This window comes from Haliaeetus albicilla, chromosome 6 (assembly GCF_947461875.1).
Source record: "Haliaeetus albicilla chromosome 6, bHalAlb1.1, whole genome shotgun sequence".
Taxonomy (NCBI): Eukaryota; Metazoa; Chordata; class Aves; order Accipitriformes; family Accipitridae; genus Haliaeetus; species Haliaeetus albicilla.
Window position 1 is genome coordinate 35240567 of NC_091488.1, and position 25939 is coordinate 35266505.

The 25939-nt window shown below is 43.0% G+C and overlaps 1 protein-coding gene across 4 annotated transcripts; it reads right to left on the bottom strand.

The window, feature by feature from the left end:
- Positions 1 to 430: 430 nt before the first annotated feature.
- LOC104324826 (OX-2 membrane glycoprotein) lies at positions 431 to 25939 on the bottom strand. Of its 4 annotated transcripts, XR_011325082.1 has the most exons (8): positions 25669 to 25939; positions 25182 to 25311; positions 24140 to 24221; positions 23027 to 23353; positions 22223 to 22489; positions 20252 to 20368; positions 2095 to 2256; positions 431 to 760 (listed from the first exon to the last, which is right to left on the bottom strand). XR_011325082.1 is itself a non-coding variant. In XM_069785518.1 (7 exons), the coding sequence occupies exons 2-6, from the start codon at positions 25218 to 25220 to the stop codon at positions 20256 to 20258; spliced, it is 828 nt and encodes a 275-aa protein (XP_069641619.1). In that variant the 5' UTR covers positions 25221 to 25311; positions 25669 to 25939; the 3' UTR covers positions 431 to 2256; positions 20252 to 20255. The 4 variants fall into 4 exon arrangements, 3 of the variants coding, with proteins under 3 accessions (XP_069641619.1, XP_069641621.1, XP_069641620.1); XM_069785518.1 differs by having other exon boundaries at positions 431 to 2256; XM_069785519.1 differs by lacking the exons at positions 431 to 760; positions 2095 to 2256 and adding an exon at positions 9126 to 11614.

Here is a 25939-nt window from a genome sequence, read left to right on the forward strand (position 1 = left end):
TCCCTGGATTCAAGCAGTGAATGCTACAAAATAAGAAAATGACACAGCAACCAACCCGCCCCGACACGTACATATCTGGTCCTCCCTTCCGCAGCGCTCTGTTTGTAGGAAATCAGTGGTAGCCACCAGAAACCTTTAGAAAAAACAAAGGATGGGAGTTAACCATTTTGAAAGTTTTGCTACAAGACCAAAAGAGTTCAGCCCTCCCCCTCCCCCTCCCACTCTGGACTGGGTCATCGTATCAAGAGTATTGCTCACAGGCAGCAAGACAAACTGGTAGGTCTTACCTCTTCCTGCCCAACTGCTTGGGAAGGGAAAAAGACATGCTGTGAAGAAAGTAGTCTGAACTTTCTCAGGATGTGGGAAAGCCAAGGCAGCTCATTCTCTGGAGATTATGCAGCAGAAAGAAAATATACACTCAGAATTAGGATCCAGTGAAAAATTTTAATTCCTGCCCCCATGGGACAAAACAATTTTTCTTCCAAGTTAGGGCAGAGAAGTGTCATTCTTAGTACTTTCTCTTTTCTGCACTACACTGCTTCAATCATATATGGCACACATAAGATGAGAAAGAAGAGCTAGATCTCCGCATTAATACCCAGAGATTTTTTTCCAGCCTAAACCCACTGAGTTTGCACACCTGGGTTATGTCACATTCCCCTCTTCCATAGGGAGACTGACAGTACTTTTAGTATTGCATCTTCTACATTCAAATCTTTTCCTCCCAGAAGAATCAGTGGACTGAGGCTTTTCCTACTGCCTGCAAGGAAAGATTAAAATCTCCGGTATGTAGCAAAATCAGACATTTCCCTCCTGGAAGTCACAATATCCTAGACAAGCTGGAGTCGCTGCATACACAGAGAGCTGCTGTACAGCATGGGGGTAGCTGTACTCCAGTAGCTGCTTACTGGGTGTCCTTTAAGATGGTCCCAGGCCATGCAGATGTGTCTTCCACTGGGTCTAAATACCTGCCTTCTTAGAGAAGTGAAGTTCCTGATGTGCCTTTTGGGGGTCTGGGCCTTCCTTTTTTTCAATTTGGGCAGCGTGTGTCTTTAGAAAGGGAGTGATTGGTTCAAGTTAGCACTTGTGAAGGAGAAGTACTCTTTTTCTTGGAAGTAACTACATCTGTTCTAGAAAAGAAAGCTCCAGCCTTGAAGTTATTACACAGAAGGAGAGTCCCAGCGAAGAGCCCAGGACTTGCATCCCCTAAAGAAAGCACCATGAGGAGCTGAGAGCAGACAAGGAACGACTAGAAGGCACTGTGCAAAATCTGATGCAAGGCAGAAAAACACAGAGCTGTCTGAAATCAAACCTGGAAGCAAGGATCTGCCTGCAAGGACACCACAAGGTGGGAACAAGATGTACACAGGCCCTTTACTTCTGTCTGTCACCTCAATTTTCTCTTTCTAGAAGGTGAAGGCTCCTTGTTTAGATTCTAACCAAACATACGTTTTCGAATTTAAAAGTCATTCTGTTTTTCAGTGGAAGATCTTGTCTAGGGAGAAGGGCTACTCAGAGTAACCTCAAAGCTGGAATCATCTTGGGATCACATCACAGAAGTCAGAAAATTGCACAGAAAGTTAAGTACTAGTTGTACATACATATGCATGTTCACCTTAAAACAGAGAATAAAATATGACTACATGTGCCCTAATGAGGAACCTGGAGTAGGCTTTCAAGGTTTTCTGCAAGAATGAAAACTAACATCTGTATTTCCACATATTTCTATTTGACCCCATTACCTAGAAATAAAGTCATATCTAGAACCAAAGTTATATCAACAGAGATCATCATGTAAACGTGAGAATTTACATGGGTCTTGTTTTTTCTTTTTAGCACAAAAGCCAATCAACAAAACCACCAGCATTAGGTATTAGAGCAGTTCTCCTGGAAACAGGCGAGTTCATACAGGCAGCAAAAATCTGAAGAAGCCCCATGTCAGGTTTCTGCAAGCACAGGTTCTCCAGAGAGAGGGGGGTCTCCTATTGCACCTCAAAGTGCAGCTGGCTTCTGACTTGCACTCCCCTCAAAACCCACTCCATCACACAAAGAAGCGGCCTCCTTAAGTTCCTCTTCACAAAGTTAAACTCTCACCTATAATCCTCCATAATTCCTGCAATTGTGTCTGCTTCTTGCCGTAGTTCCTCTTCTGCCCTATAGCCCAGTGTTGATGGCATCCCATGTCATACGGAGCAGGTTCAGGATCTTTCCTCTGCCCAAGGGGATTGGCTCCACCATCGTCTGTCTTTCCATGCTCTGAAGACAAAGACACAGAGTAGCGTGGAGGTCATTCTCAGCAACTCCTTTAAGACAATTCCTCTTCACACAAGGTAACAGAAACTGAGGCAACTCCATTTACAAATTGCTACTGGTTTGGAAAGGCCACTCAGAAAGGAGATTCATAAAAAAATCCAACTTCTACCTGAAGTCTCAGCACAGCTTATTGGGTTTGTTGTGCATCCTAATCACTGCTCTCTTTTTTCCCCTCTACTGTAGTCTCTTACCTTCAACCAGAGCAGGAAATCAGAGTCAAGTGGTGTAGAATTTTACATTAATTAGTGTTGTTCACAAGCTATCTATTCCTTAACATAAAACATTTTCATAGTAACTTATAAAGGTAAAATAAAACATTATGGAACATTTTAAGTTAAAGACTTATTAAACCTTGAAATACTTCTCTTAGAAAATATTTACTTATTCCACTGAAGGTACCTTCCACCATTTCAGTGGGAAAGGCAAAAAAAGCAATTGTTTATATTTACCCTATTTTTGGAAGCAAAACTTCTGGCAGTAAAGACAGTGAAGTAATATTTTCTTTTTTGACTTAACATTATTTATACTGTGACAAGATGAATAAAAATGCTTTATTTTAAAAATATAATACACCATATATGTGCATGCCAGCAGAGAAGAATGATTTGTAAACATCTAAATCATACAGTATCTGAACTAAGACAGACAGTGGTTTGGGACAGGGCTGTATCAACAGCCCCATTTCTCCTAAACGCCCGTTCAGGGGCACTTCCTCTTTGAGAAACAGCCCCATGCTAATCATTTTCTCTAAAGGATATAAAAGCCTGTAAAATCTAAACATAGCTCAAAACTCTCTCCCAAATATTTCAGCAGAGAAGTCGAACAAATGCATACGGATACAATCAGGTACACATATGAAACATGCAACTATATGAAAGCTGTACCTGCCCAAACCCACTCTGTATTGGAATGGATTGCACACATGCCATCAAAACAGCCATTCTGTACACAGTGCAAGCAAATGAAACAAGGGTATTAAATTAAGTCTGCTTGCACTGTCCTAAGAGTGGTGTAAAACCACTGAGCAGAGGATTTACAGCTCGTGTTGAATAGTTTGTCCTATTATCCACATAATACAAATTAGGCTGATAGCAAATGAGTTCATTTGTTTATCTATTGTTTACCACTTATCCCCTCAAATTTCAGACTTATAAAAAAGTCATAAAGACCAGAAGAAACAATTGTGCAGTTTCTGGGAATATCTGCCCTCTTATATTAAAATACCGACCTTTCAGCTAATATAGAAAAGCTTGAGGAAGGAAGACCTCGCAGCAGAAACCTCACTTCAAACACAAGGGGAAAATGTCCTGAGGAGTGCTTCCAGGAAACCAGAAATCTGTTCTAGTTAGTCCAGTTAGCTGCTTACACCATTTGAGGTTTCCACGTCTGATCTTTTGCAATGGCTCCTTCTTCCCTGCTTTTAGTGTAACGATTTTGCTAGATGCTAGGGTGCCCATACTGCTTTCTAGGGCTAATTTTTCCCCTAGATTGTTTACATTGGTGAGATTAACATGCCGAGCTGTGCCAGAAGGGAGAGGGAAAATATCTGGGTTGGCTAGCAGAGATACAGTTCCTACTCCTGTGGGAATGGAGAGATTTTTCCATAGATGGGAGTGCTGCTTACATGCCAAAAGATAAAGACATAATGAGCTCTTTATATTCACTGCACCATGTTTACCCCATAGCAGAGAGTTTTATCTTTTACAAATCCAACATCAGATTAAAGTTTCTCACCCAAATCTGGCCTGCACAGCACTAACAGAAATGTGTCTGAAGACTCAAGAGTCCAGATCTCGAGTGAACCTGAACAGCTGAGGCCAGCTGAGCACTCAAAAAATAAATTCTTCACAGTCCCAAAAAACATTTCGTAGGAAACACAACTGGGAGACCGCTGCAAAACCCTCAACCTCGGGTGTTAAGCAAGGCCATGCTGAGTAACTCCTGCAGCCTGCTGCTGTAGGTCAGTCACAGGGCTTCACACCGCCTCCGCTCCCTCACCGATTCGGAGGGGACGGGACAACACCGGAGGGGCTCCCCGTCCGCATTTCTCATTCTTGGTAGACTGCCAACCATCTCCTACATGCACCCCATGAACTTGTGCTGTTAATCTTCCCTGACACTGGGATTTCTGCTCTTCCAGTGAAAACAAAACTTTTGCTTAGGAGGCAGCCAGCCTACTCTAGAATCCCAATTTCTCCAATTCCAATTTTCCAGTTTCTCAAGTGGCCAGCCTGCCCCTTCTCAAACACTGCAGTTCTGCCAGGCAGCCAAACCAAAACATGGCTGGTCAACATGGGCAGAGTTAACAATTTATCTTTCCAGTGAAGCAGATGGGAAAAGGATCTCAGTTCCTAGTTACTACTGCAAGTTGCAATAAGATTTAGCCCCTCGGGTGCCCAAATCAGTTTAGAAGGTAGGATTCTCAGCTGCAAATTAGGAAGGGCTTCACTGAGGTGGGAGTGATGGGGGCAGGGGGACAGAAGAGCTGTTCACTACAGAACAACCCTGGTCAACCGCACTCTTACCCTATCAGCGACAATATTGCAACAAACTCCCTAAAAATCCTAAAATTAAAATATTGATCTCAGCTCCCTGTAAACACTATGCAGCTCAGTGCGAAAGTATTCCTGAAGAGTTCGTCTGAGTTCCTACCATCACTCCAGATCAAGCAGGATGAATTTACCTTCGTTTAACTCTGAATTCCAATCCCGTTCTTTCACATAGACCAGAAAATGTTTCATATATCGCTTCTCGTATCTCCCTATCTGTAGAGAAACATAGCGGTTTAAGGAAGAATTAGGAACACCAGGGGAGGGCACTGGGCTTGCCTGCAGCAGCATGGTGGCCACCAGGCAGTCCTTTGGGCTGCTGCCCAACACGTGCAGGTTTGCACCCTTGGCAGTCAGGACAAGAGGAAAGCACAGCTGAGGACACATAAGCAGCTACTTGACTCCAGGCATGTGATTCGGAGGCAGAGCCGGACACACGAGCTCTCTCTCACCTCTTCCAGCGCAACTAGTCTCATGCAGGTTCCTGCCGGGATGCTCAAGGCTGGCAGGGAAACAAGGCAGGTTCCTCTCACCCCGAGACATCCCATCTCTCATTCCCATCACTATGCCTTCCGTGCTGTCCAAGCAAACGTTCTCCAGTGTTTCCATCAAAGCCTTGTGCATTTTCCTAGAGCTGCTCTCATCACCACAGAGTGGTTGCTTCCAGGCTGGTTGGTCCAGCAAGAAAACAAGCCTTACCGAGTGGATTTCATAGTTACCTTTTGATTTCTTATCCTAGATTGTACCGTGATAAAGGAGGCAGAACAATGCCAATATTTATCACCCCTACATAAAGGTCAGTTAGCTGAAATCCCCAGCTACTTAATATAAGTCAAACTTAATACTAGTGCAACAGTGGTGAGAGTACGCTTCCCTTTTGCTCCACAGTGAAACACCAATCATGTTACTCAGCCAGGCCCATCGTTGCACATTCTTTTTTTCCATGCATCCCGATGGGACAAGCATGCAGCCTAGCAACAGAGCAGAAGACACGTCAGTGGGCTCCACATGAGGTTCAGGCAGTGTGTGCCCAGGATTGGGGCTCCGTGGAGCTCCTGCAGACAGACAGTCACATCCATTTTTCCCAGGTCTGCCTACTTGTGTCCAGGTTATTTGCCTCTCCCAGAGGGGCTGCCTTCTGGTTTGGAAACAAGGACGACCTTTCACCAGAGCTACTTTCCCTGTGTGGTTACTGTGGCCCAGGGAGATGATAACACCTTCACGTGATGGAGTGACTGCTGTGAACTCTTGGGTATCAGAGAGGGAAAGGGAGCAGTCAGATGGAGGGTGTGTCCAGATAAACAAGAAAATAGCACTCTTTAGGCAAAATCCTTTGCAAAGGATAAAGGAGTGACCAGGAAGGGACTTGTCCAGGACCAAGAGGAACAAAAGGTCAGGGAAGCCTGAACGGGGAAGGACATAATCAGGAATAAAGCAGTTGAAATCAGAAACACTTTAAGAGTGGGTGAAATCAAACATAAATCCGCCATTCTCTCACAGTATGTTTGCTTAAAAAAATACTTTAACTATTGCCAGAACAGGCAATCTGTGTGATACATACTTCATCAGCCAAGGAGTGATCTGCTTAAACCCTGTTTCAAGTAAGCAGTGGGAAACACCCCACTTCCTCCTGTCACCCGACTACGCTCAGCTACATTGTCTTCCAGAAGTGATTTACTAGGCTGCAATTAGTAAGGAAATCCACCTCCTCCGTTTCCTTAGGGAAACCCAGGTTAGCAAGGCCAGGGCTGCAATCATGTTCTTTACTGCCCAGTTCTGTCCATCCAGGCAGCCACACTTCCCTCTTGTAGAGTGACTCAAAGCACCGAGCTCCTGTCGTTCCCATCTCCTTCAAGCCATCCCTACATATCCCATGGCAAAAGGACCCTCGGTCGCCGGGGGAGATACCGATCTTTTTGGCATGTGGAAGCTGCAGATTGCCTCTCTTGCTTCAGCATGAGGGCTTCAGCAGTTGAGGGGGCTGACTAAGAAACTCACTACCCACACGTTTTCCTACTAAGACAGGGCAGACAGCCTGCCTCAGACTCCATCCAGGCAGATTTTTGTGAAGATGACACATGAAAGCTGCTGAATATCAGAAGGCACACTCACCATGCCAGCACTAGCACTGAAGAGCTTTCAGACGCTCTGGAAACTCTGTGAAGCAAGTTTCTTCTGGCACACAAAGTGATCAGCACAGCATTAAGCAGCTAACTGTGCAGAAACAGACCTGCAGAAGGCTGTGGAGGTTTCCAGCTAGATGTCATGGGATTAAGGCCACAGAAATAAAAACACCCTATCCAGAATGAAAAATGGCATGCGGTACTGGAGGGGAGGCAGCAGGTGGTACCTATATACGGGAAGTGAATGTTGCTCACTGCACATGGTCTCAGAAAAACACATTTAAACACCTTCAACTTTAAGGCTTTTAAAACCTTTCTAGGTGATAAATACTGGTCATCAACATGCAAATTCTTGTCCAGTGCTGATTCTGCTGCTAACTTCAGCCCATCTTAAGGAAAAAAAAACAAAACCCAAATCCAGACAACCCCCCACCACACAACCTCTTAGCTTCTAAAATTATCCTGCACTTCCTTCCTTTACAACTTGTTATGCAGCAGACTTTGAGAACAGCTGGTGCCATGCTTTCAAAGCAAACAGCATTTTAGCTAGCAGGGCAGCAGCCAGGCAAACGCAGGAGTGAAGCAGGCAGGCACATGGGATGACACAATGGAAAAAGTCACCCAGAAGCATCCAGAAAGTCTACTTCTCAGACTTGGAAACTGGAAATATGTTGTGCAGAGGCAAAATTCATGGATTGGTGAAGGATGAGGAAAAGATACAAGAGAAAACCCAAGCACGCATTCGCCACTTCTTCAGAGGCAGTTGGAACAGCTGCCCCAACCTCCAGCTGGGTGGACAGTGTGGTGAGGCAATGAGAAAACACCCGAGGCAAAAAGAAGTCCTTCTCATACTGCCATCAGAAGTGATTTTTTTTTTTTTTTTTTTTTTTTCCTTTCCCCAAACTCCCCCTTTCCTAGAAACAGAGCCCTGCCTGCTGGGGTTTTGAAGACCCTCTCTTTCCATCACCATGCATGGAAGTTATCTCCAGCAGACACTTCACCTTCCTGTCCTGTATGTCAGCACAATTCAAGACTAAGAATAATGGCATCCTTGAGCATGCCAGGGACAAAAGCAAAGAGAGGACACAGCTGTAGGAACTAAACAATTCACTGTGACTCGAAAACAAAAGCAAACATCTTGGCTTGGTTCTGAGGAGCAGGCTGTCAGCCAAAAAAGCAACCTTTTACAGGTTTTACAGCAACCTTGAGGTTTCCCTGAGGAAACCTGCCATTGTGCACTTGTTTACCTTTTGTGAAGTTAAAGGTGGCCAATCTACTTTCTCTCAGGTCATTTAACCCTGCTACTGTACCTCAGCCCCAGCCTGAACGGCCCCAGCCCTGCTCTGCCAGCACAACTCACCTCGCGACTGGTAGGCCAAGCCACGCTTGACCCAGCTCTGCTGGGAGCTCCTGGGCCACAGTAGGCAGCCCTTTTGCTCTTCTGCATAGTAAAAATTCCTCTTCTGCCTGAGAAAACCACAACTTGCCCTGCACCGTGCTCAAGGCAGCAGTGCTGCTGGCTCACTACCTTCCCTTTGTGCATGGAGAGGTGACCTGGCTGATCTCAGAGCGCCAGATTCCCAGGAGAAGAAACTACTAACTCCCATCACTCAGGGTGAGGTTATGATGGCAACGAGACTTGCACTTCTGGCCAGCATCTAGAAGAAAGTTCTTCAGAAACCATCAGTAGCAACCATTTGTTTTCCTGAAAAAATCAAGAGTGTATGTTGCAATCTCAAAACCTCTGGAAATCACTGCCTGTTCTATTCTATTCTACCAACTGGTAGAGCTCAAACAGCAATAAACTGCTGCCTTTCACTGGTACTGCAAGACCTAGGACATAATCCTACAACACAGCTCCTTTAGGAAGATGGCAGGGTTGCCATGTCCTTTTAACTAGATCCAAGTTTCTCACTATCACATCTTTTAAGAAAAGCGCAAGCTGATGCCATGACAAACAAAAATTACTGTGGTTTCACAATTCACCTCAAAAGGTCATATGTCTTAAAGAATACACCAGGTCACTACTGCCTTTCCCAAAGGAATTATTTATGCACTTAGAGCTCATGTGTGATGCTTCTCTCATCGATTTACAAAAGCTCACAAGCAGCATGCTACAAATGAAAGGAATCATGTGGCCTTATGTTCAAAGTTGCTTTATTCAGCTTCTTTTCAGCAAAGGCAAATACAGAAAACAGGACAGTTAATACATCAGTAGAGCATGTAACTTCAGATAAAGAATAATTAACCAATGAACATCACAGCACACGCAATACCTCTAAAAAATATAAAATACAATTTTTTGATTGACTGAAGTTATTTTCAAATCTGAAGTAAACCACAGCTGCTGTGGTCAAAAATACTTCTGTAAATTTATCTCAAAAGTTGTTTTGCTCAAAATTTTTTTGGGAAAAAAAACCCACCCCAAAACCAAAAAGAAACACAAAACCAAAACACCTTAAAAACCCCCTGAAGTCCCACTTTCTGTACAGAAAGGAAGCAAAGCGTAAATCAAAACTACAAAAAAGCCCAACTTGCAATGAAGCATTTCTGGTATCCCAAACAAGCAGAAAAAGAAAAATAAAATATGGACCATTTGGTGTTTGGGCTGGATCGGATGTATTTTTTTTTTATTAAATTAGAAAAAGTGAAATATATAAATAAATAATTCATATTGTACCCACAATAACAACAGCAAACGTTGTCCCTCGCATCCTCACTAATACACACAGACATATACACACACGCACACCTTTTTGCCAGACTCTAGAGAGGCCACTGCTCTAGAACCAACAAAATACTGGTTCTGAACACTTAGTCATAGGTCTTGCATCTACTAAATCTTCTCTGTTCATTTTTTTTTTTCAGATTGACAGTTTGTACTCTTGGTAAACATATGACATAAAAAGCACAATCCAAAACGCTATGCACTTAGTAAGATGGAATATTTCAGATGCACAAACAAATGCTAATTAAACCCAAAAGACAAGAGGATACTGGTAGTGATCCCAATATAGTGACAAATATTTGGACAGAAGGAAGACTGAGAAACACCTTAAACATTAGCATTTGTCAGCAGAACAAAAATCACCAAAGACCCCTGCAGTCCTCCCGCCTGTCTATTTTGTCAGTTAAATGGGCCACAAAGTCGGTGTGCCCAGAGGTAGGCTTGTTTTTAGCAACCTTCACCCCATGAAGCAGGCACAGAGCCCTGTCAAGGCACTGGAAGGCAGAGGGCACGCCGAGGCTCTGACCCCTCACAAATACAACAAGCTGCAAGCTAATGCCCAGGAGTGCTCTGCTCTCAAAAGCAGCCTGCTCCCGCACAGTAAGAAGCGGGGACAGGCAACTGGAGCATTAAGCCTGGAAACGGCCAGATGAACAGGCTTCGGCAGGCAGCAAGGAGCAACTGGGGGTGGCGGGGGGGAGAAGAGCTCCAACCCTACCTGGGGCAGGAGCAGAGTTAGGTCCCAGCTCGTAAGAGCAGCAGTGTCATTATCGGCTACCAAAATCATGGCAAAGCAGTAAATTCAGCCTCTGCAAGACTCCCCACTGATACCATTACATCTGCAGTAGTGACACATGATAGTTAGGTCAGGGTGTAGCATCCCACACAACAAGGTCCAAGTATGGCTTTTGGCCAGCAGAGCTATCTATCTGTGTTTAAAAAGTCACAACAAAAAAGGATGAAGAAAGGGGAGACTATTCCGAACAGTGCATAAGATGACCATGAGAAGAACTATTGACAAACCTAGTCCATGCATTTTGACAGCTAAGTAAGGAGCAGGCTGGGGTATTAACAGAGTTGTTTCAGAAAAAACACAGGACTTTGCTTCCATTTCTTCCTCGCTTATATATTAAAAAAAAAAAAAAAAAGCCATCACCCCAGGGTTAGTAAGAAAAGCCCACTAAAATAAATTACTTATAATTCTTCTTTCCCAACTGTGGCTGCCACTGCCTCTAATCTGTCACCTGCTTGGAGCCCTATTGCTCTTCCCCAATAATTTTGGCAGATTTGGTGTGGTTTGAGTCCTGTGGTTTTGAGTCCAGTAGGTCTCTCCAGAGAGAGTCAAGCAATACAGTCGTTGACACATTCACACATTCGCTGAGAAAAAGGAGTTGGAGCAGCTGGATAAAAGAAGGAAAACCAGATGACAGGAAGCAGGCGATGAACGCAGAGTTGCTGCAAGTGAAACTGCAGACAGATGTTGGTAAAAATTAAATCCCTCTTTACTGCGAGAGCAGTTAGGCACTGGAAGAGGATCCCCAGAGAGCTTGCAGAGCCTCCATCTATGGACGTTTTCAAAACTCAGCTGGAAGAAGGCAAACGCATTTTGCACACTGGCAGCACCAAGAGTGGCACAAGCAAAATAGATTTTGGCTGGCAGCAGAGGAGTGGACTAAGTGGTCCCTCTGGGCCTACTTTTTATGATTAAGCGTCTAGACCGGATAACAAACATTGTGCTAGTCTTTTCAGCAATCAACTTGGCGTCTAGATAGAGTAGTGTATGTGATATATTTCCCTTTTATTGCTGTTTCTTTCCAGCCAGTCAAGTCACTGCTTGTAATGTTGACTTCAGGCTGCTGGGCTGTAATGATTTGGTAGGTGAACAGAAATCCTCTAGGATCCTAGAAAACAAAGAAAAAACAGGCTAAAGGATGAATGGTGGCCATTGTGTTGCTGCCTCGGGTCTTGCTGAGGGGTGTGGTTGCCACTGGGGTGGCGGGGCAGAAATGCACAGTAAGGAAAGTGAGGATGAACAGTCGTAAAACTGCCCTTTGGTGAACAACCATAGGACCTTCCCTGCTGTACAACAAGCAGCACATCTTCCTAAAACACAACAAAACCAGGCTTCAGCCTGTGTTCCCCCTTGCTTCCTTTCTTCACTATAGATGATATCTTACCTTAAATTTAAGAAGCTACCTTATCTTTAGCAGCACAGAAGCACACCTGCCACACAAAGTGTCATTACATAGAAAGGTCTGTGCCTAAACCCAGAATACCTGATCCCGGCACCACTTACCCGGAGCACCGCCGGAGATGCCGGCAAAGCCACAGGCAGCACCGCTCCCAGTGGTCAGCGCTCACACCATCCAGCTTGCCCCACACTGACAGCATCCCCTCACACACTTCTCAAAAGGGATACTCTGAGGAACGTTCAGCTCCCTCATTACTTTGTTATGCTCCAAAGAGGAATAGCCTTAAACTGGTTTAAACTGGTGGGAAAAAAAAAAAAGTTTTTTTTCTCCTCCCCTTTTGTCCTTAAGCAACAGAAATTCCTTTGGGAGCATATTTATGAGAAAGCCTGAAAACAACGGTTATGAAAATGCCATGCTATGTACCGCAACAGCGGTTTCTGCTTGGGTGAGGAAAACTCACCCAGCTTGCCGACACCCCAGTCAAACTCATTCATTACCAGCAGAAGGGCAGGAGCTGGCTTATAAACCATTTTACCATGGGAGGAAGCCACGTGATCCTGCTCAGCAGTAGCTGCCAAAAGACATTACAAGTGTAATAGAAAGTACACTATTGAAAAAGGTGTTTTAAAACCCAGGCAGTTTCTATTACACAAGATACCAATTTACATGTCAACTTTGGTTTACGACCACTGAAGTAAAACCTACAGTTATTACAGTACAACCACAACAACAAACATGTATTTTTAAGTAAACTAATGAAAACTGAGAAGGTGAAAACAGAATTACATTGGAAGATCTAAATCAAAGCTTCTTGCCTGGTGATTTCAGTTACCAAGATTTAAAAATCAGTCCAGCTTACAGTACTCTATAAAAGACAACTGCTAGATTTTTTGGTCTCCCCCTTCCCAAAGATTGTCTTCCCACCCTAAAATTATCCTAAATCACTTCACAGCTCTCACTTACAGCTCCTAGAGACAATGGGCCGAAGAGATGTGGCTAAAAAAGACTCCTAGCTTTTGCCCTACTGGCATTTGGAGCACTCCCCGGGGACGGGCAGTGGAATGCCTTCAGCCAGCTCGCTGGTTATTCTGCCCTTCGCTTTCCTGACACTTCAAATAGCAGCCAGCCCTCCTCAGAAACCTGGAGGAGATCTACACACACATCAAGATGAAGTTTGCACATCTTACCACAACCCATACAGTGGAAATTTGGACAGATCGGCTTAAAAGCCGTTCCTGCCTTCAGGTAAACGCTGGAGCAGCAAGCATGTCGTGGCACTACTCGTGCTGCACAGCACCGTCAGCCAGCCCTTAACCTGACCGCAGCCATCTGAACTACTGCTACACAGCACACCTCATCACCTTGCCTTCTGCCCCACAGTAAGTATGGCTTGAGATTCACTTGCATCTCCCGAAAATTTAGTAAGGTACCTTGAAAGTAACCGGACAATTCTAATGTCCTTTTTTCAATGTAGAAATTGGCAGCTGAGTGCAAAGCCTTACTGCAGATTTAAATGGTAGAAAAAAAAATAAGAAGGCATTTCCAAACAAGAGACACAGAATATGGCATGACAAATTTTCCAAATTAATATTAATCTATTTGCATATAATAAGAATGATTTACTGAAGAAAAAAAAAGGAAAAAAGAAAAAAGAAAAGAAAAAAGGCATTCACCATTTCCTACTAATACAATACCAAATGAATTAGAAAAGTTATTACACTTTGTTTTCATTAAACTAAGGCCATCAACACTTGTTCAAGCAATATTTCAGATTTTTAAAAAAATTGATCTGAAGACAAGATTATGTGATTTAAAAAAAAAAAACAAACAACCAAACAACTTACTACATACCTACTACTAAACCAAATACTTTTTTTAATTCTGGAAACCACACACACTGCAGAATTCAGAATATGACAGTGAGATAAGGACTATACAAAACCCTCAATGGATTTATAAACTGTGAAAAGCAAACCAACTTTCCTGGTCAGTAATACATAAATAAGGTTATTTGTTGACTATATAAATAGTTTCGTATTTCAGAATGTCATTCTGATATTTGAGACCCAATTTATGACACAACCTTTATGTGGCTTTGAAAAGAATAATGAAATATACAGCATCCTTACTTTTCATGTAGAAGAGTAAGAAAAAAGTTTCCATCTCCTTATCCAATAACCCTACATACAACGAAAGTATTTTGCAAAGGAAATACATTCCGGAATTGAGCACACAAATGATTCTAACCAAGGAAGTAAATGAGCAATTGGAACAACAAGGCAACTATTCATATATCACAGATTTCCTCCCTTTCAGCTGCCAGCCATTTTATTTTCTGGTTATCTACAAAGCCCTGTTGTTGGAATGAAAAGGAGAATGAAGGACTGGAAAATTACTTCATAATGAAATATGAGCACAGATACGATGAACAGGATAGAAATCGTGTTAATGACATGCAGTAAAGGCCTCCCTGTTTGCAAAGAAAGGGCTTCGTTTTTAGTAGGCTACACTTCGACACCTCTCCTTTAGATGGGCAGGCCAAGCTCCGAGATGTTTACTACACTGCTACCATCACCCTGTCGGTAGCAAACAGGATTTATTTCATCCTTCTAGTCAAAACCCCTGACCATGCCCCAGGAGACCTGAATTCATCTACGTGCCTTCCCCTCCTTCCTCCTCTGCTACTCCTTCTCCCAGCTCTTCTCCAAAATGGAAAGCAGGACGAGGAGCATGCTTGCCCCAGCAAAATAAGCTGGGAGAAAAAATATGCTGGGAAAATGAACAAAGCACCAGCCATCCCTGTCCTTCGCAATGAAAACAGGTAGCACTAAATCGTGGAAAGCTTGGAAAGAGTGCCCATGCTTGCTCTCTATATGATGTAGACTGAAGGATACTGCCAGGCACGTTTCTGTGAAGAGAAAATTAAGTGACTTACTAGGGAACAGGAGTTGTCTGGAAGCAGTGTGTGATTAAACCCAGAAAACATTTTCATTTGGGTTACAAAATATTTATGTCTGCGGGAAACTTGATTGGCAGCCTAACAGCAGAATTACTCCTCTGCTGACATTTTTGTAAGGGATTGTTTTGGTAGGTGTTTTTTTTTTTTTTTTTTTTTTTCCTCTTTCTCCCCTCATTAGCTCTGTTTAGGTCTGTTTGGCTACAATGTTTTCATGCTGTGGTTTTTTGGGTTTGGGTTGGGGTTTTTTTTAGTGTAGTGTTAAAAAGGGTAAAGGAATGAGACTGTTGTAACCAAAACAACTTTCACTTACACCACTGCATATTTTTGCTATTTTGGGGAATCCAAAATAGGACAAATATAATCTCCTGCTCACAACAAAGCCACACTTGAGAGGAAACCAGGACAATTCTAAAATGAGCTTCCCCAGCTGGGACACGACAACCAGAGACCCATTCCTCTGTGAGAAGGGTGCATTATATCCATCTGCCTTATGAAAGAGGGAGTTATGTCCCCAGTTTATCATCTGAAAGACTGGTATTTAGCTGTCACTTCAGGAAAAATTATTCTGAAAAGTCTCCTAAAACCAAGCATCTACTATGTTGTTCTCAACTACCTAGTCTCTCACTATTAAGAAAAACAGCTGCATGTCAAAGCAAATACACTGCAAAAACAAGCCAAGTCATACAGATAAAAGAAGAATGGTCACAATTTTTAAGCCAAATTTTAGAAACACAGCCTTCCCCAAACTGAATAAACACTAGAGAATACTGTTATAATGCTCTTCCAGAAATAATTTTGAACTTTACTATAAACAAAGCAATGGAAAGTGTGTGCAAGTACTTGTTTTTGTAAAGTTTCCCAAATACCTGGAATCTCCTGTACGGGACTTCCATATTTCCCAACGTTTCAGGACATCTTTGGCCACAAAAATTTAGGTTTCTGATACCCACGTACTATAGCTGATCAGCTAAGCTGCTATAACAGCTTAACAGACCTGAATCTATATTATTTGTAGCAACTTCCAAACTTCAAAAAATAATAATCAGGGTGTCTTAAATTCCTATTCAGGGTATTAAATGATCTCTAGCTGGTAACAAAGAGGTATTTTCAATGTATTTTATAGCACTTGTGTAACATTTGAGGTACACTGAGGTTCAGCATCTCTTTGAAATACAGTTAGTTGGCTGTATTCAGACACAAACCTCTTGAAACAAAGACTTTAATGCTGCTTAATCTAAGTTCTGTAAAATTTCCACTTGCAGGAAAACCTGAATGTTTCAATTTCCAAACAGGAAACACCCATTGCTATGTTGGCACTTTCTGTGGAATGGATTTTTTGATCTGTCCTAGTCTGTTCTTCTATGACTCTTTCAAGTTTTCCTCTTCCAGGTTTACCTAATTCGCTCAGCTTTCTTAGGTCACATCGTATCTCTTCAATAACAAGCTCCAAGAATTTTTTTGTCCAGCTGTTACAGCTTTTTAAACACAAATATACTATTTGACCATTTCTAAACTTTCCACATAGGAAAACATGCATAAGCTACCCAAGAGAGATCAACATACCAATGCTTTAAAAATAAAAAAAAAAAAAAAAAAAAAAAAATAAAATCATGCTGGCCTTTATATCCCTTTGTGAAATAGCCCTTCCTCACAGACCACCACAAGCCTCCAGAAAACTGTTTGCGTGTAATTTTATCACCCTGCAGACTGCTAAGTCCTAAGAACTGACTATAAAGCTTTTTAACTGGCCAAGCTGAAATGTGAGTACCCTGCAAGGCTTGAAACAAACAACTGACGCTGTCGAAAGCATTCAGGTTGATACATGTATGCAATAGGTAAGTCACAGGAATTTATTCAGAATAATAGCCTTTACTTTGCTTCAATCCAGGCTTGTTAACTGGACTGCTTTACATTGGTGTAGCCTACAGTTAAGCTCTGCTAGCTGACCCAGGCAGGAAATGGTGTAACTTTTTACCACAAGAGTAGCACTGAGAAACCTCCAGCATAGATGAAGTTATGTCTGGCGAATCATTGCAGCCTGCTCATCCCACTTAAATAGAGTGATAGGCACGGCTAGGTTTGCCTCTGCTTGGCAGAGGATGAAGATGTGAGTTTTCCAAAGCTTTTGCATCAGCTCTTGCTACAAAGGCTGCTCAGTCTGTTTCCAAACAAGTGACTTTCTGCCAAACATTGTGAAGACGTTTTACTTCGGATGTTTTCAGGGAGAACCAAAACGTATGTATGCTCTGTAACTGGTACACAAGGCAAATGCCTGAGGGATGAGACATCAACTTTGAGCCCCAGCTCTTCACCTGATTCCCAAGCAGCTACCACAGAGAGGAGGGAAACAACAAAAATAAAACCAAAGCAAAACCCAACCATCCTCTCAACAGCAGAAGAGAAGAAACTTTGACGGAGAAGGGTCCCCAGCCACCCAGATAAAAAGCTGTTGTTTTACTTTAAAAACCAGGCATCTTGACAAGACTGGAAAGGCTTTGCTTGTTATCTAGTGCAGAATGAAAAGAAGTATTGAAGCCTGAGGTAATGACCTCAGACAGACATTGGTATCCTCCAGCCAGCACCATTAGCTCTCTAATGAGCTGTTATAAAAAGCGCGTCCAGAAATACGTACGTAGGTGCTGCTCCTCGTTCCAACACAACTGGAGGATAACAGAGGATAAAACCAGAAAAGGGCTTTCTGCAAGATGTTATTCTCTTTTGGGTGAATCAACTGCAACCAATGCCTTAAAGAGCATAAAGAGATTTCACAGATGATTGGGGAAAAAACAAGTCACCGCAAAAACAGACTGGGGTCCACAGTGTGCTGCTCAGATGGGAGCTAAGGAAGTGTAGGGGATTTCCTCTTTACAACAGGGTATTCGTGGACTGGTAATGCACTCTAAACATAGTGTTAAAAATAACTGTAGCTCCACAAGTGTTTTTGGTATTCTAAGGATTTGGCCAGGAAAGTGACAGTGGATAATTTTAAGTAACTTTCAGCAACAGGCAGAGCATCCGGGGTGGGTGGTGGGGGGGGAAATCAGATGGTGACAGAGCGATCAAACTGCACCAGTACTGGAATTTTACAACAAACTAATTAATGAGGCCTTCAGGAAAACAGATGTGCATTAGGAAGACAGAAAAACACACTTTCCTAAGCTGGTCACTGTATGAAGGAATAGGATGAGCTGGTCAAAATTACTCTGGATAAAATAATGCTGCCTTTATGTGAAAAGGATCCAGGTCAGCACGTTACATTTTCAAAACTGAAGACCGAAAAGCAACTGAAAAGATACAGACTAAGACTGATAAAAACCAGACTACATTAAAAGAACAGAGACTGAGTGACTTACAAGTCCTCTGCAGAAGTCACATCCTGGCATCACAGTTAATCAAAACCCACAATAAATGGGAAGAAACACAAAGTCCCTCAAATCCTGCTTTTGTTGATATACTCTAATACAACCAACTTACACCCACTGCTAAACACTGCTCGTCTAATTTAGCCCTTCTGCCCTGCTGAACAGGTATTTACTTGAAGTCTCGACCCTGTGACACACCGGCACATGTGTGGGGCTGGGAATCCAGATGTCCTCCCAGGCAGTGGGGCACGAGACCCCACTTCTCTTGCTGACATAGAGGGGCTTCAAGCTCTGAGCCATTAGCTAAGGAAGAAGGGGCACAGTGCTTTCAGTTCAAATATATCATGCTTTTCTGTGTCTTATGCTTTACGTACAAAGCAGGGGAAGGGGGCTCTGTTCAAAGTGTCCAAACTAATGCGTAAGCTCTGTTGTTGTACATCACAGGAGTGTCTCTGCAGCAAGAAATCATGTCTTGCATGACCCGTGACATGGCACAAGGATGCATGAAATGGCTTGAGGGTTCCAAGCTTGATACCTAGCGGGTGGTACAGGGCACAGGAAACCTGCTGTGAAGCTAACCGTACTGCCTGCTGGGGACGGTCCTGTTGCAAGCTACCTCTGGAAACACATGCAGGCATTTCCTCAGTAACTACTAATATCCAAGTGCAAGAACCATGCCAAGAGATATGTTAACATCCTCAGCCTAGTCTAAACATGAACAACCTAGTCTTGTCAAGCAATGTTTCACAGACTGACCCTGCTCCTGCTTCAGGCGCTAGTGCAGTCACAGCATCCCAGTGTGGTTCTCCTCATCTGGGATGCAATGAAGGGGCTTCAAAACTCTGCAAGGCAGCACCTGCACTTTTCAGCACTCTCATTGCCTGCTCACCCTCTGATCTGCTCTAGCGAGTGATCCCAGACCTCTGCTAGGTCACCTCTGCCTCAAAGTCTCTCCTTCAAGATTGCTTAGTACAAGCTCATTTGTGTTTGGAATGGTTGTTCTAGAATAAAGACACATCTTTCTTTTGAGCATTTCACCTTTTTCTTCTGATCCTTTAAAGAAAAAAAAAAACCAAAACCAATTAAGAACCAAGTTCTTGCCCTTTAACTTCCAGGTTGGCCTGAAAATTCAACAGAAATTTTCTCTTCTGAATTGTTTATAGGATCAATGGAAAGCTCACATACGTTTTACAATTAAGAAGTTGTATTCGGGCTGTAAGAAGTGTTCAGTTCTCTTTCTTCTCAGTAAAGACTTTTATGTCTCTGGCAGTAGGAGATTTACGAGATCAACCCCTCTTAACAGTAGATGCTGTAGGTCTAAGTTCACAATAGATAGGTCTTATACTCCTGGAAACACTTCCTTACCTTATATCACATTATCATCATAAAGCAAGTATCTAAATATTCAGGAACCGAGTTGATGTGTGCTGGTGTTTCTGAACATATAGTAGAATTTAAAGCCAGACACAGCACTTTGACCTAGTTAAGCAGAGTAAAAGCACCCATCATTAGGAAGAAGACTCATATGGTGAGTTTGAACGCACTTTTCCATCATATTACACTGTTTGTCTTAAAAATACAAAGAAGGTGCTGTGACCAGAAGAAAGCGTTCCCTTGAGGGCATGTCACTCTGTATGAATGGGTTTCTCTCCACCATACCTCTTCTGCCAAAACTTCTCTGAGCATGCTTACACTCAACACTTTTGTGGCCCTCCAGGAAAATGCAAAAGACCAGCGAATTGCTTCTGCTGACAGTTCTGCCTGAAAGCAAACCACGAGCAGCATGTCGTACTCTACTTGGATTCTCCCCTCGCAATTTGTAGTCCTGTATTGTAGCAGTGGGAAAACAGCTCTTAAAATTACATGCAACTGAGGCAACCTTTAATAACTGCAAACATGTTATTATAAAGCTTACTTGTCCAATATGAGTCTCATACCCCCTAACGGTATCTCAACAAAGTCTCAACTCTTCTCTCTTATTATGGCTCTATGAAAACTGTTGGTTTCCATGCATCAGTGACTCACCACTTCAACCCCTCCTGCATATCCTCTTCCTCCGGCACAGCATAATCAGAATTATAACTGTGATGAGAATTAAGAGAGGCACAGTAATCATCAGCAAAAGCAATGAGGACCCCTCCTCTGTGAAAAGAAAACAACAAACAATACACCAAACTAAGCTAGTTTATATAGGAAAAAGAGCCAAGAGGATGTCTGATTAACAACAATTGTTCCTCATCAAGATTGTGAAAGTTACTGCTAAGCTACATGAAAGCAGCAATTGCTCAAAAGAGAGAGTGAACATATGTACTTTCAAAAACAAACTTACTTGCCTACAGAAAATGCTTTGTGAAGAAAAGATGTGTTCATGTTCATCCACGGCAAAGAAAACTGTCATTCCCATACCTGATATGGTAGTTGGCATACATACATAAGCAGAACTTTATACAAGTCTTCACCCTTTCTGAAGAGTTTTCTTGTTCATCCAGAATTTGAGGTTTTTGTTTGTAAAATAAAAGTTATTCCTTTTACTATTAAACACTTATCACTGTCACAAAGGCAGTGATTAACCTTCAGAAAAGACAACGGGCCGTTTTTTGATGCCTGCAAGTAACTCTACCCAACTTCTGAGCATAATGTCCCTCCCTGGTTAGACACTAGCCACTTCATTTGACTGCCATTAATCAAAATGATAATATGAAGGCTCATTTCAATGCTCACTGATGTTAGCTGGAAAGCTTTCTGAATTAAAATTTATTTGAATCAAGCCAAAACTATCATGTCCTTTAACAAAGCTTGGTTGAACTATTCATTTGAATTTCTCTTTCTCTAAAATATGATTGTTAAAACAACAAGCGATTAGCTGATTTTTCATTCTCCTAGCAAGAAATAACAAGTCTTGGTTTCCTGCTGAGACACACATTTCCTTTTTAAAAGGCCAACCCAAAAGAATATTGCATTTGAGACAGGACAAAAAGATTTATTATGCTTTTCAATTAGTGTCATTCAGAATTAAGAACTAATTTGCTTTTGAACTTCTAGAGAGAAGATACTAAAAGTCAGATCTTACTCTTTACTACCATTCCCATAATAATCACTTCTTGAGCACGTAATTTGGGAATTAACCCACAATCCCAAGCTGCTTTTCTTGTCTTCCTAATTTTGAAGTGGTCTTCCTTTTAAGGCTCTGGATTTGGAGACATGAGAATTTTAAATCACCTAAGTCAATGCTCCTGTGTGAACTGAGAATGGTACCTCAGCTTCTAATGTTTCTATTTCTTATCTATAGAGCTGGGGTGAAAGTCTTTCCAGCAGAACAGAATATTGGAAGAAATAAATTAGCACTACAGGGTATTCAGATGTTATGCTGATGTATTTAAGTTTTCCCCATAAAACCAATGTATCTTCAACTGATCACCTTCCTGTCTGCTTGAAAGTACTATTGCTCCCTGACCATTACTGCAACGCACGTGTGTCTTGGCAAAAGTGTCAGAGAAACTAAAACATAACACACAGGTTAACTGTACCAAAACATGTAGTAAGTTTAACTGAAATGTTTGGTTAATTGTTTTTTCAGAGATAGTTTACTATTAATTTCAAAACTTCCACTCCAGTGTTCATTAAGTGACCCACAGAATTTTTACTTCATCTAGATAGATACCAGGTGACAAATATTTATACCTATCTTTGGACTGTCAAAGAAACTATGAAGGCCTGCGTGAAAACTGAAGTCCGACTTGCTGCAAAATGCACGGTGCCTCTAAAACTCACTAGCTCCCTAGCTGACTAGTTTGGCTTTTTTCCCCTCTTAGAGAGGACCTCAATATGTTATTGTCTCAAAGACAGCAATGAAAACAAAGTAGGATTTCCTTTCTTGTTACTTGGCACATAAACATTTCACTCCCTCCTCTTCCCAGCACATTCCTATCCAAACATGCTATTGCAAAACACAGAGGCCAAGAGAACGCTACCCAGTAGCTTGTATAGTTCACCCACCTCCTTTAATTTTCACAGGCAATTCTATTTTTTCATTCACGTTGTTTACTCTGCAGGTCAAGTCCTGCACACTGATGGTCCGAGTGTTGTTGATCTCCAGTTTACTGGTGATGGACACCACCCCATTGGTGTACCTGACTGTCTCCTGTGTAGGAGTAGAATTGAACAAGTTGTTCCAGGTGACGGTGGGCTCTGGGAGGCCAACAGCATTACAGGTGGCTATCAAATGACCTTCAGAAATGTTGTAATGGACAGATGCATTGAGACCTTCCAACACACAAATGAGACAATCCATCACCACAACGAGCACCTGGTCATAAGCAATAATAGCAGTTTAGCCATTACCAGAGCAAAGCTTTCTGGATTCGCACTGAGCCCCATGGCACAGGAATGCAAGAGGAGTTCACTGGGTCACGTCCCCCCCATGATTCAATACTCCTTCCCTTATACTGACATTACACACCCCAAATGTTTCACTCAACCTGAAATCCCAGGTTTTAAAATAATCTGTTAAAGTAAACTCATTTCTTGGTCCGTGCTGTTCTCCTACCTGCTAATTCCCTATCAATGGTAGGGTTCAGCACAGCAGCTCACAGCACTGGGGTTGTACCTGGCACCAAGAGGAAACTGCAACAGGCAATGGTGGTTTGCCCAAGTTCCAGCTAGGACTGCTCGGGGGCTTACAAGCAAAGATCCCACTCCTTGCTTTTTACCACTGCAGTTCCTGAGTCTGCTCGAGGAAATGCTGTGGGTGAGAAAACACCTCTTTTTCCACTAGCGACATATCCCTGCAGAGAACCTCACCAGAAACACTCAGGCAGGTACGTCCTGAGAAGGAGCCAAAAGGGAAAGTATTGAAGAGACATGTGTAACACCCCGAATCATCCATTCTAGTGTCCCAAAAAGTGATGCTTGTCTCATTGAGCACCAGGCTCGTGAAATTCATTCGGTCTTGGTAGGGCTCGTGAATCTTTAATCCTTTTATGGTACTGTACGTAGCTATGTTATTGTGTGATTTTTCAGAGTCCTTTTGCCACGTCACTTGCAGAACATCCTTGGGTTCTGTCAGGGCACAGCTGAGAGTCACACTGTCGCCCACCTTCACATTTCTGTGTTCAGCCTGTGAAACCACTGCAATGAGATGAAATAGTGAAATGGGCAGATACAACACATATTCAGAAGCCTAATACTGATTCTAAGGCCTGGATTACCCACAGACACAACAATTTCATCAATTACATATTGTTTCTATGGTTTTGCCCCACCAAAACGTCCTTCTCCTGCATCCTCCTAGAAATCAATGAAGTTATGTTGATTTACATTGGCTGAGGCTCTGGCTTTCTTCTACATGTTTAAAAGAAAAAGACATACCATACTTCTGTACCCATCCCTGCAGACTTCCCACTTCACTTTTATTAAATCAGCTCATGGCTTCCCGTTCTCAGCAAAGACTCAATTTTCATCTCCTAAAAGCTAGAGGAGGATTGAATGCACAAGGGAAGTGCACACCAAGCCATCCTCAGAGAACTGAGCAGCAAAATGAGCTGAAGAGAATTTCTGGACTATGTAGCTTCAGAGTTTGCAGTGCATTTGATAGGGAGGGAAAGAAAAAGAAAGGTTTGTTCGTAAGGCAAGCATCCGCTATGGGAAGTTGTGAACTCAGGTGAGCAACAGTGTTCAGTGTCATTGTAGATACAGGATGCTGCATGTCCCTCCCATCTCCAAATGCTGCTCCAGGAGGTCTTGTGTCACATCTGCCAGCTCCATGTCTATGCCACAGCCATCTAACGTATGTCAAATGGCACGAGCAATCTGTATTTCACCTATTTTTGCCTCTTACTCTGATGGTTGAAGCCTCAGGCATCAGAAACCAGTTCCCCAACCATTTTCAGGCAGATTTTAGGAAATACAACTTACCATTTGCCTTTCCAAGCCCAGCACAAGCCAGACAAAAAACCAGAGCTCGAAAAGTCATTTTGGAAGGGAAAATCCGCTTCACCTGAAGAAAGATAAGAAGAGATAAGGGTGACTCAATGACAGACCATCTTCCAGTGATATCACGTCTCCGGGGTGCAAACATTAACGGTAGCTTTGTCATGGGAGAAAAACATAGTTCTGGGGGCAGATGGCGCATTTTGACAGGTCTCATTACACAACACAGAAAGTGCTCTGGTCAAGGTGGGAAAAAAATTGCATGACGGAAGTTAGAAAGGCATTAATCCACCAGAAGTGTGACATACTGGTTGTCCGGGACGAGCTGTGGCACCAGGAGAGAGGTAGGGTTAGCTTCTGAGATCAAGGGATAAATTGAAAACAGCTTCTCTGAGGATTTCAGGACTCCCCACCTGTCTGAAATTGGATGAATTGGGGAACTTTTGGGGCATACTGCACCTGCTACATAAAAATATATCTCCAAGGTGGGAAAGGGGCAAAAATATGCTTGAGTTGCTATTTTCCCTAGTGAGCTTAACCTGCTTCCTGTTCCCTTAACCAGTTAATATTGCAACAATACAACTGAATTGTAGACCTGCTTGGAACTGAAGCTGGCCTGGTCATATTTAAGTGGAAACATTATTTGCATAAAATACCTCCGTAACACACATCACCTACATCTGAGCTTTTTACCAGTGTCTTCAAAACTAGCTGATGTGTCTTGGGAGCATCTTCTGTCACGAACATAAGCAAAGCCCAACTTTTTACAGATTTCCACAACATGCAAAAAAACAGAAGAAAGAGTCAACTGTAAAGCATTTTCTGTGTTATCTTACAGCTTAAAAAAGGAGGGCTAATGAATAAATGAAATACAGGGAGAAAAAATAAATCTATTTAAGAACCAAGTTCCCTGCAAATTTGTGCACACAACGCATACACACACAACCAGTAGCCTGCCTTTACATTTTAAAGGCACTGTGCTAAAACTCCTGATACAACTTTGCAGTTACCGAGCACGAACACAGACCGAGTTCTTATGCGTAAAAATCAGGAAACAAGAATCCATCAGCAACAAGTCCAAGGAACAATGAATTTCCCAGACAATACAGTGTAGCCAGATGCTTGAGAGCGGCTCTAAGAAATTCAGATAGATGTTCCTAAAAACATGCAAAACCCAAGGGCCAGCATAGCAAGTGAACGAGAAATTTCGGGTTATAGAAGTATTTACGAACCAGTGAAAGATGTGCCACGCCTGCAGGAAAGCACAGCTTTCAATAACAGCCTTCTGTCTCACTGCTTTAATACCCGTTAAAGTCCTTAACACACCATTGCTCGCACCCGGCGTAGCTACAAGATTTCATACAATGAGGAACCAGGCCATGATGTAGGTATACCAGTTCCCCCCCCGAAAGTCCCTCTGGGTCGCAAGCCCCCACTCTACCATATCAGCGGCGGGTGGAAAGCGGCGCGTAAGACTAGGGCAAGCAAAGAGCAAACCCTTCGCCGCGCCATACCTTCCCAAACCGCGCCTCGCAGCTCCCCTCAGCCACCGAGCGTAGCCCAGCGCTGCTGGATTCGCCAGTCCCCCGCCGCCTTCCGCCAAACTCCTCCGGCTGCTAAAAACCTTCTTCGCCTCCCGGCCGCCGGCCCCAGCAACCCCCCGGCGCCACCCGCCCCTGCTGCCTCCCGGCCTCACGCCCCTTCGGAAGAGAACCGCGGCGCGAACCCGGCGCCTGAGGGAGAGCTCTTCCCGCCCCAGAAAGGCGGGAGGAGGCCCGGGCACGC